Below are 15,736 nucleotides of genomic sequence, written 5' to 3' on the forward strand. Positions count from 1 at the left end.
CACCGCTGTGTCTCGCGTACGGCAGGCTTATCGAATACGTTGTTTACTCCCTATTATTCACAGTCGCAACACGTACCGAGAACAGCGTATGGGATGAGCGTTTGCGAAACACAGCCTGGGATACAAGTCATTTCAGGAATGAAATCACTTGGATTTCGGTTGTACTGGCTAGCAAAAAGAGAGGCCCAAAGCGAGCAGGCAACAGGGAAAACAGTAGATATCAAGAGTACAACACGAGCGGTTATCACAGCTGCTGAATCTGTGACACCAGTCGTTTTTCTTCTTTCTTCTCGTTCCGGCATTTTACTCTGTTTACGGTCGAACAATTACTATTCTGGCTCTTGACCAAAATGAGCAAACCAGTGGAGAAGTCCTAAGAACCCTCGGGCCTGTAGAATCATATACAGGTTGGCTTTTCGTCTGCGAATGCCCGTCACCCCACTACCGTGTACGACGCATATAAACAATACCTCTTGTTTCGATGACGCCGCCGCTGGTATAGGTCCTACTCGCTGAGTATTTAGGCCTCCTATTCGAGAGATCGGGTAGCGTCCACAGACAACACGAATAGCGAGGCTACAACAAAGCCTTGAACATAAGATTGAAGACGACCTCCCGAAATAATAGGCACGGGTAGTTCCCTTTGTTGGGCAAACGCCTTTGTTCGCCTTATCTTTATCCTTCTCGACGTAGTAGCGTATAAACATGTGTATAAATGTTGCAAGACCGCTAGCCAATGATCGGCGATAAATGCTAGAGTGTGATGGCTGCAGAACTGGTGGATAAACGCTCAGCAGCCTACTCGCTAGATCGGTAACCTTTTCGAGGCCGTATTAGATAGTTGCGGAAAAACTTGTAAAAGCGCTAGTAAAAAAAAAAAAAACATTTCAGGCCCTACTGACCGCGTTCTATAGATGTCGTGTAGGGGACGTCAGCTGCTTGGTTGTTCACTCTAACCAAAAATAATGGATAAATAGAAGCGAAAGCAGACAACATTAAGATCCTTGGTTCTCATAGTTATAGCAGAATAGTACTAGCAAATCAAGTAAAAAAATCACCAAGTTAGTAGATTAAACAGCGACATTTTAATCTCCTTGTCAGATTATATTATCTTTATCCCAGAAGAAAGATTTTCAATCGTTGGCCATGATTCGAGCGGTGTACCTTTCGCGTTGTATCTATGCGGCTGCTATTATTGTGTTTTGTAAAAGTTACAAGCGGTCTTGCGTTGCGCAAACAATACACATGTGGCCACGGAAGGACTGGATTTAACATCATTTGCTGCACATTCTAGTCTCCGTCAAAACACACAATAGTACCTCAACTAACATCCAGATGGCGCATGTGGAGCATTTGACTCACTTGCGAGTCCAGTTTATTCTGCTGACGGGCGTATGCACGTGCTCGGACAGGTCAGTCGGTAGAGCGTTAACTTGGTGATCCAGGCTTCAAGCCCCGTTTGAGCCTATTCGTGGTTTGCCAACGAGAGGCACGTTATCAGAGCATAGACAAAACGCTAGTAATACTAAACAACAAGCAAATATTGCACAATTTATGTACTTTCTATTTTTCTCATAGCTACTGAGCTGTAACCTTGAGTTTGACCAACTTTATCAGACGAAGTTCCCATATGTCCTTAACCGGTAACTGACTCACAAGCACAGAGTTAGGTGCGCTACAAAAACAACCTCTTTCATGAATAGCAATTAACAGCTGTTCCGGCTCATCCAAAGAGCACCGTATGGGTAAACAGTCGGTCAGACAAAGGTCAAAAATGTTGTCTTTCGTAAGCGTCAGCGGTGTGAGTTCTTTAGGATTTTTCATCCCGACCTGATGTGACTGGTAGGTGTTGGTCATGCTGAGCCGCTGAATCATAGCGTCTTCCAAGAAATGTACGGCAATGCGGGTTTGAATGAATAAGTAAGAGAGAAGACGTCTGTTTTAAAAGAACGAAAGGGGTACCGCATCCGGCTCAGAGCTGAGTCTAGTTTTCAAACGGCTCCCCCTTTTTTCATTTGCCGGTATAGCATTTTGGAATTTACTACGACCCTACATCGCTTATAAAAATTAAAACAAAAATCCATTGAAGTCATGTGCTGCATCCATTACTATGAAGGCTCCAATGTGTAAATTAGTACGCCATCATTGTATAGAACGTTCGTTTAATTTATTTGTTACGTCTAAAGCGTCGATCGCGTTTGTATGATTCTAGCGTTTTACAGGGAACGATTCGAAGACTATAATTCAAGCTAAGAAGGAAAACGTTACAAACGCCAGGGAATCCACTTGTTATTGACTTACAGCTACGGGTTAATATGATCGTGCTCATTGGCTGTATCCTTAAGACACTAATTTACCCTGTAGCCTATGCCGTCGTATAAACACTTTTTTAAGTGTCTATACGACGGCATAGGTTAAAAAATAAGAACGCAAAATGTAATAACTCGCTACCGTTATATGTTAAGAATGATTTTTCAAGAGTTTAAAAGATTAATCGGCTCGGGATGTTGTCAGGTGTTGGCGTTCTGAAGAGACCATGGTAATGCACCTAGGGAGTTACTTCCAAATGATCGCGTGCTCGCACCTGTCTGACAAAGGATCATTAGCGGAGTCAGTTACTTAATAACAATCTATTTTCCAGGTTCCACTAAACGGCAAAAGATTGAAGTGATCGTGGGAATATCTACCTAATCATAACAATCGAAGTAGTTGGAACAATTTTATGCTAATAATAGTAGTACTAACAAAAGGCATATACGGGCTTTTCCACTTAGCAATGGGACTGTGTAACTTTGAGTAATACGAATGAACTGCATTTAAAGCTACATGTGACCTTGTACCAGAGTAGAGTGTTTTTGCACAAGCTGAAAAATCGTCTGCTTGTGTCCCTTCGTTGTTATGTCGTAGATTTCGGTTTTCTGGTTCCGTCTAATAGCGTGGTGATAATGTACTTGTCCATACAGTGAAGATGACGTGGGCTCAAATCCGGGCATAAGCAGGCCGCGTTTTGTTGTGAAAGCCAATTGTCTATCAATGCAGTCGTTTAGATTCATTCAGACGAATTTCAGTCACTCTATTAATTAACATATAAAGAAATATCACTCCGGATATTTAATGAATCGGTGTAGGATTAGTTCGTGGGTGCCTACCACCATAATCGTTGACCTTCTGATGTGTTTACTTTTCCAGGAATGGATTCATGAAGTGGGGCTGGCAGTGAGGATAGCGGTATCGTGGGGGGGTGTGTTTGTTGACGCGTCGTCGAACAGTCGTCTGAAATAGAGTTCGATTAAACAAGACGCTAGTGAAGCTTTGATTTTGCGTTACGAAAATTTCTAAATTGTCATCAATAACGACAATAACGCTATATGGCACTATATTCTAGTTAGTTACCACATGGCGTAATGATGTGGTTAAATTAATAACTTTATATGTTCTACTTGGTTCTGCCCATAGGGCTTCTTAAGTGGTCGTTTGATAGATCAACACCTCTTGGAAATGTGTCTACTGTGGTCTTCTAACAAGTTGACTGGCCAATATTTCAAATACACTTTACAAAAGATGTACATGGCCATTTTTACGCTAGCTTACACAACACATTGTCGTAATTAGTAGTTAGAAGACGGCAAGTAGAACACTTTGGGTTGACAAAGATTAAAATTCGACCTGATTTTAGCTAAGTCAATAAGCTTATTTTGTCTAATTTCGTCTTGTAGCAAGTACTCGTAAATCACGAAAGCTCATATCAACAGAAAATAACCTTCCCGGACAACGTTCAGTATCCGGTGGGGTGTGGATTGTAGACAATGAAGTCTTTTGAGGAATGAGGGCATCGCTAAACAGTGGCGTATAGAGTGGTGGAGCTTCAAACCTGGAAATGCAAGCAGAAAAAACACTAGTCCTAAGCGAGCTGACTAACGTATAGAGAGACGCTTTCTAAACTTAGCAGAGTGCCCATCATACCTAGAATAAAGTTAGCCAAACATTTTGCATTTAACGATTCCGATTATTCTGTTATTTATCAATTATATACACTCCTTTATGACCTACAATAAACTTGCACTCGACGAGATGCGCCGCGATGACATAATTCAACCACTGAACGCGCTCAGCGGGTTCCAGTAAAACTGCGTTTGGCGAGCCTAGAAAGCCTATCGGATTTGAAGTCGTACCGCACAACCGCCCGATCTTTGATGCGTAACATGAAAACTGTAGGAATTCTGCATGTGTATGACGTCTACGGCTAGTTTTTTTATAGCCGAAACTATTCTACATTTGAGATTACCATCGTGGATGGATCAGAGAATCCGAGAGGACCCTTCGCAACACGTACAGCTTTGCTGAAAGCCTATACTGATTTATATGAAAACCCTTTTACTGAGCAGAAACAGATGAAGCATATGTTAACCCACTGCTTCTCCTGAATATTATCTGGCCATGGAGATAATTTTATATAAGAATTAGAGAGGCATGGGTCTGGTCAGTTGTTGTTAACTACATCGTTAGCTTGCAGTCACGCTGAAAGTCAATGTCACACTCTGTACCCCGGAACTTAAGAAATGTTTGTGACTATCGAACGTGTCCAGGCAAAGCCGATTCAATTCCGATCATTTCTGATCGAATGTGACCGATTTTCAGTGTCTCAAATTAGCCAATTCGGACTCACCTGGTCTTTGGCGCTACCTTCTCGATTGCCGCGATCGCTGGTGCTAACATCTGGTTTTCACAAGCCCGACTCGAAAACTCTAAGCAAGGTGGTTGTACGGCCTCGCGCCACACTTGGGACAGTAAATGTGACGTTGGCGTTATCTGCTTGCTTAACTGCTCGATTCTGTGTTAGATATACGGTTACAGTTAAAAGCGTAAGTCGCTTGACCTCTTTCTGTGAACAAACTTTGGGTCAGAACTTGACAATTAAATAGGCAGGCTAGTTTAACTATATCGTGTCTAATTTGGACGGTGTACACACGTGCTAATCGAAAAAAGAAATGGCTCACGTTAAATTACCTCTGAGTAGAGCGTGCCATGCGATCGAATAGGTTGTCATCAAGGAATTGACGGGTAGCCACATCATCAGCGCTAAGGGTCAAATGAATGTAAATTATGGTAAGACGAGTATCCATTTGACTGGCTGTTGTTAAATGCCGACTTCCTAGGACGTCTTATACTCATGAAGCTTCATAGTTTTTTGAACCATTGCGTAACAGTGACCTATACGGCTGAGTGAAAATTCAACTTCTTTTTGAAAAGTATTACGGTTGCATGGATGCGTCTGGGTCAACTTGATTTAATCTAGAGTTTCCAGGCTGCGGGGTATCGCGATATTGTGACGCGTTGCCACTAGTGCGTACGTTTTCCCAAGCAAATAGCACCTATTGTTGCTGCGCATTATTTTATAGTAGAGGTAAGTGAATATAACTGCTACAGGTCGGTCGTTTTTTGTTTCGAGGCTGATTCAGGTGTAAAGAAGCAAAAATTGGCTTATACCGCTTGCTGGATGGATGGATGGATGGATTCGTAGTATCGAGCGGAGCTAGTGAACATTCCCACCTCTAAGATGCACGACTGAACCACCGGAACGTGATCATAACATCCCGAATAAGTGTATATAGCCTGAACGCTGTTACGGACGCAGAGGTTTCCACCAGTCCACGCAGCATTGGAGTAAGCCCCTTCGACATTGTTCCGAAGTGTCTGTTAGATGGGCATCCTCTGAAGTCGTCGCCACAGCAGAGCCCTACGTGACTTTACCTTGACCACAACTCTATCTAACTCTTTCAAAAAACTCTGCCTCGTCAAAGGCATAAATTTTACTCGATTTTGAAGTTAAATCTATTCTTCTAACTAAGTACGGTTAACAAAATAATAAACACAAGGCATTAGTAACTGTTTACTTATTTGGCGTTGAACAGCTTGGCCCCGAAATCATCATTCTCTTCTACTCGGTATAAGCACGCTCAAGGAACTTGCGACATACACAGAATAGAAACTTTAGGCCTGGAGACGCTGTACGTGTTGTTGATGTTAACGGCTGCCAGCAGTTTCTGAGTGTTTACGTGTAACGTGAATGCACAAATACATTTTGAAGACATCCAAATTGCACGGCGTTACGATCGAGGCTGATCAAGTGCTCGTCGATATGACTACTTTGGCGGTCACATATTGAGGTGCAAGTTTCCTACGATGTGCGCCATTTAAAGCACGTGAAAAGAGCAAAAAACGAGGACATACACGCCATATTGTGGACCTTTACGAGTCCACCCCTTCGACTGAGCTGTTTTCTATTGAGCTTAAGCCAATTCGCGTTTATATATACTGACGGCTGGCTTAAAACACACATGTCTGTGACGTCAAGTTACAGAGAATAAACATACTTTGGTTTTCCCAAAAATTAGGATTTAGCCAATGCAATCGTGCTTACTGTTACCGCGATCGTCTATGCACAAAACGTCAAAAAACGTATCTATATTAAAAGATGCATACGCCCAAATGTTACAACAGTAAAGAAATTGCAAGCTAAATAACGACGTCCCTACTGCCAATCCAGAAATCGCCTAGTCGTGTAAATCAATATTTTCGTTTGTCGTTTTATCTCATGTCTTTCTATCGGAACGAAGTTGTGACCGAGAACGTACGTCTGGTTTATTCACGTAAGGCGCAACGGCAGCATCGTCCGTGTGCAAGCCTTTCAACAAGCGGCCAGCCGTCTAGCGCTGGTCACCGGGTCCGTTTTGTTTGGTAAGTGTTTCCAATTGCAATTTAAGATTGATCGTTTTGGACGACGTCCTCGATGTCGACAAACCACCCGGCGGCATTAGAGCACGGAACGAACGTACACAGTACCTCGACGTAACACGCAACTGTTTATGATTGCCGGCGAACGGAAATGATACGCTGCGTGCGAACAGTGTCAGTATTACGAATTCCCAAATGAAAAAAAAAACTAATAATTAGTTTAGCAAAAATAACGACTATGGTAATAGTCCGCTTGATGATGGCAGAGGTGATGCCGACGCAGGGTTGGCGTGAAGTCCTTGAAGTATACTTACATCGAGTAAACAGTGAGGAAAGGGTACGCTTGGAAGCCAGCACGAAACAATATTAATGACGATAAATGATGAAGGCTCCAGTCGAGCTCAAGAAAGTTGTGAACAAACATAAGGAGGTACGAGTTAGTAAGATTAGGCAAAGAGCGGTATAGCAAAGACATTCTAACGATTCTGTGGTGGACATCAGAAAAATGTGCTTGTTTTGAAGCAGTGACACTAATCTAGCAGTTAGTTCGTCGTTAACTTACGCGTTTGAACACTTTAGTTTTTTTTTTTTCATTTTAAACCTAAAAAAGCGTACAAAATGTAGACTAGCAGGGGTTGCTTATGTACGTACAATCCAGGCGTAACAATATGTAAATCTAAGCGAAAAATACAATAATGCAGACCATCTGCGGAATATATATATATATATGTGAAATTATCTATTTATTTGCTGAAAACGTAATGAGCGTTTTTTTTCCAGCTAGATGGCTTTAAGGTCATATATATTGTGATATTTGTATGGTAATCGATGCGCTAAAATTGATTAAATTATTGCGGAAGCCGAGCAAGATCAACGTGTGAGTGGCTATGGCATCGCCAAGCAACGAAACATTTACCACCAGACCGTTCTAAACCATTTGAAGTGTCATTATGAGCTCCTATCGCCTGGCAAAGCATTGACTGACATAGACACCCGCTGTAAAAGACTAATAAGATCATAGCAGGCAGGCTCTTAAAAAATATCGACCGAAACTGGCGACCAGAAAGCTTGCAAGATCATGCCATCACCATCCGTTTTAGTTTTTGCAGAACTTCCTTAATGGTGTTAATTTAGCTCCAATAGAAGAATCTAAAGATTACGCTATCTTCAGTCCGGAATCCTTGGAAATGCATGGAATATAGAAGATATATAAGACCACAGAATGGGGGACAGAAAGATGGCAGAAAATCATCCGGCAAAAAAACCGCATCCTCTCATAAATAAAATGTGTAAAATTATAAAGTTATTATCAGCCAAAAATTATATTCTCCTAATTTCTTCTAATTCTTCTAATTTATAAGCAAATTCTAGTTCTCTATATTCAATATTAAAACCTGAAACTAATTCTCTTTGAGCTAAATCAAAACGGGGGTTCGATTAATTTCTGCTAACAAATGAAGGAAAAAAATTAATCAAAAAGCAAAAATAGATCATCTAAAAATAGACTGAATAACATTTACATTTGATAAATTGATATTGCTATTTAATACTCACTTTATAAGAAATAGCTTGAGCATAATGGCCCCGAAAATGGCGTATATATAAATTATTTATCAATTTTGGTCTATAAATACTTTTTCAACAGGGCAATCAATATAAATACTTTTATGATATTTCAGAAATAATCACACTTAGAAATAGTAAATAAAAGAACGACAAACTATATAGCGGTGCAGTCTTTTCATTTCTATGGTAATGTTCATAACATTATTATTTCTTAGCTACTATAAGAAATTATGTTCTGTTATCATTTTTTGGCAATTTATCTACATCATTGGCGTTCTTTATTTAAACGTACATTTCTTTCGTAAGTAAGCTTCTCACTGTACTACGTCTTATACTGAATACTAATTCTACTATCTCACTTTAAATGAAGCCTTGAATACTAATTCTACTATCTCACTTTAAATGAAGCCTTTTTTTTAAAGTATACTTGCGTACTTTAAATCATTGTGCTGGTAATTCTGAATTATGTTCACTGTAGGATATTTGCAAGCGTTTTTGTTGAGTAGTGGTCAAAACATAGGAGGTGCTCCAGTATACACTTGTCGGTTATGGCTTAGGCAGTGCACGAACTGGCATCCACATCAAACTATACCGATGTCAAGCTTCGTCGGCCTTTTCCCTCTAGTGATGAGTCTGAATAGAAAGATGCTTCAAGTCTTTTCAAGTACGCCTATCTGTTATGCGACCTGTTCACTGTCAACGGCGTTCAATTTCACGTCCGTGCGGCACGCAACTTCGATCTTCTTGTTCTTTCAACTTTGACTTGTAGTTGACATAGATTTGGCCTTTTTTTTTACGGCGTGCGCGTTACCGTACCATATCCCGTTCAGTTACGTCTCAGCCCACTAGTGGACGGATTGAAAACTGACCCGTCGGAAAAAAGTTCGTATTTGGGTTGCAAAAATGGTACAGCTTCGAAGGAGTGTAAAGGAGCCAGTAACCTTGTTTACATTGACAATTGCAATAGTTGTATGTTTACGACTTATGTTTCTAAATAGTAGGACCTGTGCTGCCATCTAGTTGGCCGGCAGTTAGATAATGTCTCGCTCTGAAACTGACTCATTATAAAAATCGCGTCCATCTTTCGACGATCTCAGTTCCTAAATATATAAGATCGATATGCTAGAAAATAAAATCTAACAAATAACCTTTTCAATTGATTTCAATGGCAGCCAACAATATTTGCTATTATCTATTACATTCTACCCACGTTTATGTTAAAACTTTTGCTAGAGAATAATGTCGCCGGTTTGTTATGCCTCGTTTCGTACGATTTAGCTACGGCTTGAAACGCTGTTATCTCACCTGTAATTACGTTGAGCGTATTCAACACGCTCAACGTTCAATGTTTAGTAAATGAAATATTTTTCATTCTGATTCTATTATTACATACAAGCGCGTACTATGAATTTTGGGGTTACAAAAGCTTATTAGAAAAACTACGTTTTATATGTACTTGGCTAGAAAGCAAAGATTGAATCGTATCAGCATAATCTTAGATGAAGACAATTGTCACATCTTAGAGATCTTGGTTAGGCTGGAATCACGTAACCTAGCTTGAAACCACCAGCATTGAGGCACTGGCCGCCCCCATGAGAACACAACATACTATGCCATTTGAAAAATCTTTTTTCTTCAGCTTCCCTTCATGGTAAAAAGATTTTCTACAAGCATGCAGATACGAAAATTTCACAAGCGCAATCAGAGTATCAAACCTAGATCGCTTTTTTTTCCGGGAACTGCTGCAAATATGAGACCATTGGTCAACAGCAGTATCGGACTTAAAACTCGAAATATTTATTCATAGAGATTTATAATTTTCCTCAAAATTTAGGTTGACCATCGTAAGTAGCCCACTTTCTTTCGACCCCAGAAAAGTGGTTCGCCTTTTTTTATCCTGACTAGCGGGATCGATACAATGTATTTAAGTTTGTCGATTTATTACAAAATATTGGCAATAAATGTCAGCAAGATCACTTGTAATGAAAAGCTTCATTCGTTGGTTGTCCGTTAGATAAATTTGCCTTGCCATTAAACTAACGGCGTTTCCTTTATGTTCACGATAATGTTTTTCATTGTATACTAATTTCACAATTAAGCAAACCAATAATAAAAATAAGTAGGCCTAACCCAAGAGTCATTAATACCAGCTAATAAACACGGCGTCAAACTAACAAGCAACAGAAATCTTTTTGGTACGCGGTTTTTGGGATCTTGATGACTTTTCGGTTACCGCGCCAAAATTTAAAAGGCATCGTCGCAAATGCATTATTTACCCATCTTTGCGGTTTTAAGCAAATCTCTCGCCCGGATTTTGTGGTAACCACTAAAATTTGGCTCGCTGTAGTATGCTACATCTATGAGCTTACCACCCGAAGATAAACAAATCGAAAATAGCGTAAAGAAAAGTTTATATATATATGATAACTTTTCTTTACGCTATTTTTTTTTTTAAATAATATATAATTAATTTTTGTAACAGAACATGTTAAATAGATACCGACGCCTCTTATATATGATGCTTAATAATAATAGTACTACTATTATTGTGGTTGTTGATTTTTCTGTGGTGTGAATACAGCCGGCTTCAGGCACTTGCCATATGTCCAACTTGGCCTTTCGGTGTTTGATTCGTAGGCTTATAGTAAATTTTTAAGTTGCTCTTTTTTCCAGTGCAAATCGCTTCGCGTTAAATGAACCGATATGGGACAACTAAGCTGATTAGGTCGAAAAAAAAGCGGCGTTACTTCCATTACATGAAGGCAACAAGAAATTGGTTAAAGTTTTACATTTTCCGATTATGTTTCTGCAAGATAATTTACATTAATAACTGAACTAATGGGTCGACACGTAATCTACTACCTTCTCTAATATTTACTTTGTATGAAGATCAATTTGCGATGTTACGCGTGGCTGCGAAGGAACGGTTTGGGTTGTACGTTCGTAGTATTATAGTACACTCATAGAGCATTTTAAAACGGTATATCCAGGTCTAGTCCTTCTAGCGTTAAGAAACGTGTCTGGCAGCTAAGTTGTCAATATCTCGTGTGTGCATAATAAAAAATGTGTGTGGGTGATATCGCTACCCAGTCTAATTAGAGAACCCCGCCTACAAATAAGAATGAACTTTGTTAATTAATTTACATACTTTATGAAGACATCGCAAGTCTTCATAAAGTCTTCAAGAACCTGAAACAGTACAATGCGCCTCTTTGTGGGTCCGTCACATTTGCCCTTTAGTTAAGCTTTAAAAACGATCATCGATGCAAATGCACCGTGACATCACATGCTATTCCCCAGTCTGCAGTGTAGGAACGTTCTAAGCAAATGTCATGTGATTTTTATGAGGAACAATCAAGTCGTATACAAAGAAACAAAAAAAAAAACGAGAAAGCTGACCACCAAAGTTTTTCTTACTACTTCGGTTGTGCCAGCGGAACTGTAAACGAGCACAAAGTTCACATAAGTATTTTCCTGAACATGGATACGTTTAGATACAGGTCACGGGTTGAAATTAACAAATGTTATACATTGAGAGATAAAGCTAGTTTTCGTGTCAGCAGCTTGTAGTTAATCAAAACCTTCTTAGCAATATGCCAGCAATTGATTCCAGAGCTACAGGCTCATTTACAATTAGGCTATGCCGCAGGATAAATTAAGTTCTCAGAATAAATTGGCTAAACTAACAAGTTCTGTTATTTTTTAATTAATTTTGCCACGAACGATGAAAAGAAGATAGGTTTTTTCTTAGCAAGGTAAAGATAGCTGATGATATGTCTTTATGCTTATGTAGCAATGATTGGACGATGGGTTAGGAAGCCGGAATCCTAGAAAAAGACTGATTCAAATATGAATCCTGCGCCTGAACATGGCTGCCTGATTACATAAGTAGTGAAATCCCCGCTGTACTGATTACCTCAACAGGCACAGAAGCCGTATGCCTTGTAAGATCCTCTATGCAGAACCCACCTTCCTTCTGTACTTTCTCCGACTAAGATATCATGATAAATTAAAACACGGAACCTAGTAGCCTAGGATTTCGAGTACACTGCTGTTTGAACGTAATTACAAATTAGAGCATTTTGTTAATACAATTCGTAATAGTACCGGCGTACTACTAAAATTACTTATTCCAAAATACGAGTATACAATATATAGCTTTTGTTTATTTTGTTGACTCAACTTGGAAATGCTCAATTATTGTTATAGGAACTTGTTTACGTGGTTCCGATACTATTTAGGTCTAACAGCTGCTAAAGTTGTCTTAGTTCTTTCTTTTTACTATCGCTTACACCGTTATAAAGGATGTATATCTTTCAATTAAGATTTTTTTAATTAATAAAATATATAATCGACCGTTTGTGTTTATATAGGAAAAATGTTTATTTATTGTATATTAAGAAAAATTATTACATTGCTATATAAAGGCAAGCGCTCACACTAAACATCAATCAATAACTAAGTATAAACAAGTATATGGATATATTTGTTAGAAATCAGCCAACTAAAATTAGGTGACCTATTATTACTACTCATAACTGGTTCAATAGAAAAATATGATCGCCAAAGCTATGACTAAAAAGGCTTGGGGAAATATTCAAGCAGAAAAGTAAGGGTTTCTGTGTAAAAGGCCCTAAAGTGATTTCGATGCATGTTTCTGCATAATTCGTTCTTTTTATAGAAACAGATCAATTTTTATATTTTAGTAAAACGGGACATAGGCCTCTTTGCACAAAGACCTTTCATATAAAGGCGGAAACAAGCAAATATGAAATAAAGAGATTGACGTTAAATAAATTTAACCGTCTAGATTTATTTGGCAGTCTATGTAAACCATCCTTGTGTCCTTTTTGTGTCTAAGGGAACGCATAGCATCTTATTATCAAGTTGCCATTGGCCTGATATATTTGCTGTATCAGGTTAACATGTGTCTAATGTTATCTCATATACTCTTCCTTTCTCTCCATTTTTAGGCAGGTGGGAGCTGCTGCAATGTCATAGCTTATTTATAGTTCTGTAATTTTTTCTACAACGCGTCCTTTAGGGATATTAATGCGCCTTGAGCAAGCGTCATTCATATTCAACCAACGTTTAGTGCCCATTTTCCTTGCCACCACCCTCCGCCCCGCTGTTTATCACTACCTGGTTCTTACGATACGGGCGCACAAAATATCTCAGGGCCAATTTTATATGTGTTTTTAGTGCGTGTAATTATAACAACTTGTATTTCTATTTAAAATGAATTTTTAACCCTATATACCAGCAGTCATTATGTCAAACATAGTTGTAAGCCTTGCAAACAACTCGTTCGCTCTTTATGTCTTTCTTCGCTAATACCAGATGTATAAATACTTTAAAACAGCTCAAACAGCTAAAAGCGAATCAAGCAAACGTACCGTTATGTACAGAGTACCTAAAACCTGATCTGTCTGATCGATACGCCTTTTTTCTTATAGACACTCTTTTTAAAGCTGTACTAGTGTTCATTGTCTTGACAAGCCTTGAAAAAATGCTTCAAAGCTTTCAGTGCTTAAAAAAGTGCCCATCGATGCCCATACAACAGAGACGCTTAGGAGCAACCGATACAATTCATTTAAACGTCTATCAACAATTTTGGGAGCATCTTTTTCTCTGCGAAACGAGGCCTATGAATGGCCTTATCGTTCGGCGGTAGCATTCAGCAAAGCCAAATGTTCGACAATTCGATTGGGAGTTTGAAAAAAACGAAGAAAACAAATCGCTGAAAATCAGACGATGACCGAGATCGCTCGAATAGAAAACGTAGATGGTGAAACCGATACACCATCGACGATCACTGAGAGTAGCAAGCGGCGCATATCTAAATCACCGAATAATCAATCCCCAGTCCTTGGCAAAAAGTCTGTGACGCCTGCACGTGGGGTCAGCAACCTCGCTCCTGCAACCCCCACACACGGATTGCCAATTCCTGTTGCGAAGTTAGATAATAGTCAGATAACTTTCTCACAAACTTTAAGTGGACTATCGCCACACTTCCGTGGTCGGCCATGTTACGTACTTAGTTCTGTAATTGTGGTGATAATGATTGTACTTTCAATTTTTGCTGTTATAGCTGCTCTTCTAGTATTTTTCACGAAGCCTGCGACTCAAGCCACAACGACAAAGGAGGTAATTGAACTTTTAACTTTAGTGGAGGCTTCGAAAGCCGCGCAACCAGCTACAGAGATTCACTTTAATCCTGCCGAACAGGAGACGTTTCCTAATTCTCTACAGTCCCCAACTACAGTGCAAGGTCGGTTTTCACCTACTGACGATTCTATGACCGATTCCTATTCGAATGACGCTAGCACTTTCACCGAGATTACGTTTTCGACTGATGAAAGCACCGAGGAACACAGTTCAGTGGATTTTCCCTGACGATCCTTTATCTACTAGCACTTATGCCACTCGCAAACGCCTCCGAAACGGTCTGCTTATAAACAACGTAATCTGAAAAGTTTATTTACATGCGATTTGGACGCAGGCGTTTAGGCTTAGCAACTGGCGTTCTGCTTGCAGTACTTGCGGGGTTTATTTGCTGACAGACTATTCAGTCGTAGAATGACTTCAGCAGGTTGACCGATCGCCGATTTAGTAATTAATACTAAGTGCTTTAATTACAGAGCTTAAAAATACGTGCGAACGGCACATGGTTCACTGAGGTTATCAGATAGATGCTTTCATGCGGATGCACACCAAGGACATGTTTTGATTTTCCCAAGGTCCCCGCTGAAATGACGGAAGAGAACGAATTCATGGAAGACATTCAAGATGATCGTGGAATCTGTTTGCGAACGTTCCTCTAAAGGAAGCTGTGGACTACGCGTAAACAGTTGTCGAACCTGTTTATCGTAAGATTCTGTAGCGCGAATATCACGAACCGTCCAAATGAGTCCATCCACTTGCGTTTCTGCGGAATCACGTAATAGGCCTAAAAGTGGTGCCGTTGCTGTACTTCTAAATTTAGCTATTTAGCCGAATTAGAAAACTGACATATTAGCAAAAGGATGACTTGTTCTGTGCGAAGAAGAGGAAATGCCCCAAGGCAAATACATAAACACATGCACTTAAAGGTGAATTCTCAACTCCATTGTAGAGGCGCAACAGTTCGAGAGTCACGAAATCTAAAAGAAGCTGTTTGAGCCAAATGAGCAAGACACACGGCGTCTAGAAACCAGACATTGAAAAGCAATCCGGAAGTGTTTGTTTTTGCCATAGGCTACATGATCTTACCAAAGTGGAACATTAGATCGAGTTGAAATCTGTAGGAACCCTATGATGGCAAATGGCTGTTCATCGGAAGTCTAAAGAATCTAAAGAAACCTCAATGAATCACACTAAATGTAGAATTACGATTTACTGAACTTCGCTTCAACTGCAGAAGGATAAAAAAAAAAGTACAAATAACACCTTATTA

At 39.6% G+C, this 15,736-nt stretch overlaps 1 protein-coding gene across 9 annotated transcripts in view; it reads right to left on the bottom strand.

The window, feature by feature from the left end:
• Positions 1 to 2,145: 2,145 nt before the first annotated feature.
• Positions 2,146 to 15,736, bottom strand: part of LOC111253430 (uncharacterized) — a 440,857-nt gene continuing 427,266 nt past the window's right edge. Inside the window, exons 1-6 of one of the 9 annotated variants that reach the window (XM_022812790.2) lie at positions 5,895 to 6,074; positions 5,008 to 5,079; positions 4,667 to 4,831; positions 3,761 to 3,871; positions 3,150 to 3,273; positions 2,146 to 2,588 (exon numbers count right to left, since the gene is read on the bottom strand). In XM_022812790.2, the coding sequence (XP_022668525.1) occupies positions 3,198 to 3,273; positions 3,761 to 3,871; positions 4,667 to 4,831; positions 5,008 to 5,079; positions 5,895 to 5,932 (462 nt within the window). In that variant the 5' untranslated portion in view covers positions 5,933 to 6,074 and the 3' untranslated portion in view covers positions 2,146 to 2,588; positions 3,150 to 3,197. Of the gene's footprint in view, positions 2,589 to 2,833; positions 3,274 to 3,760; positions 3,872 to 4,666; positions 4,832 to 5,007; positions 5,080 to 5,894; positions 6,075 to 15,736 lie in introns of those variants that run through there. The other 8 variants (XR_015330102.1, XR_002674647.2, XR_015330101.1 and 5 more) reach the window with 8 other exon arrangements.

This window comes from Varroa destructor, unplaced genomic scaffold, assembly GCF_002443255.2.
Source record: "Varroa destructor unplaced genomic scaffold, Vdes_3.0 BEIS01000006.1, whole genome shotgun sequence".
In the NCBI taxonomy this organism is placed as follows: Eukaryota; Metazoa; Arthropoda; class Arachnida; order Mesostigmata; family Varroidae; genus Varroa; species Varroa destructor.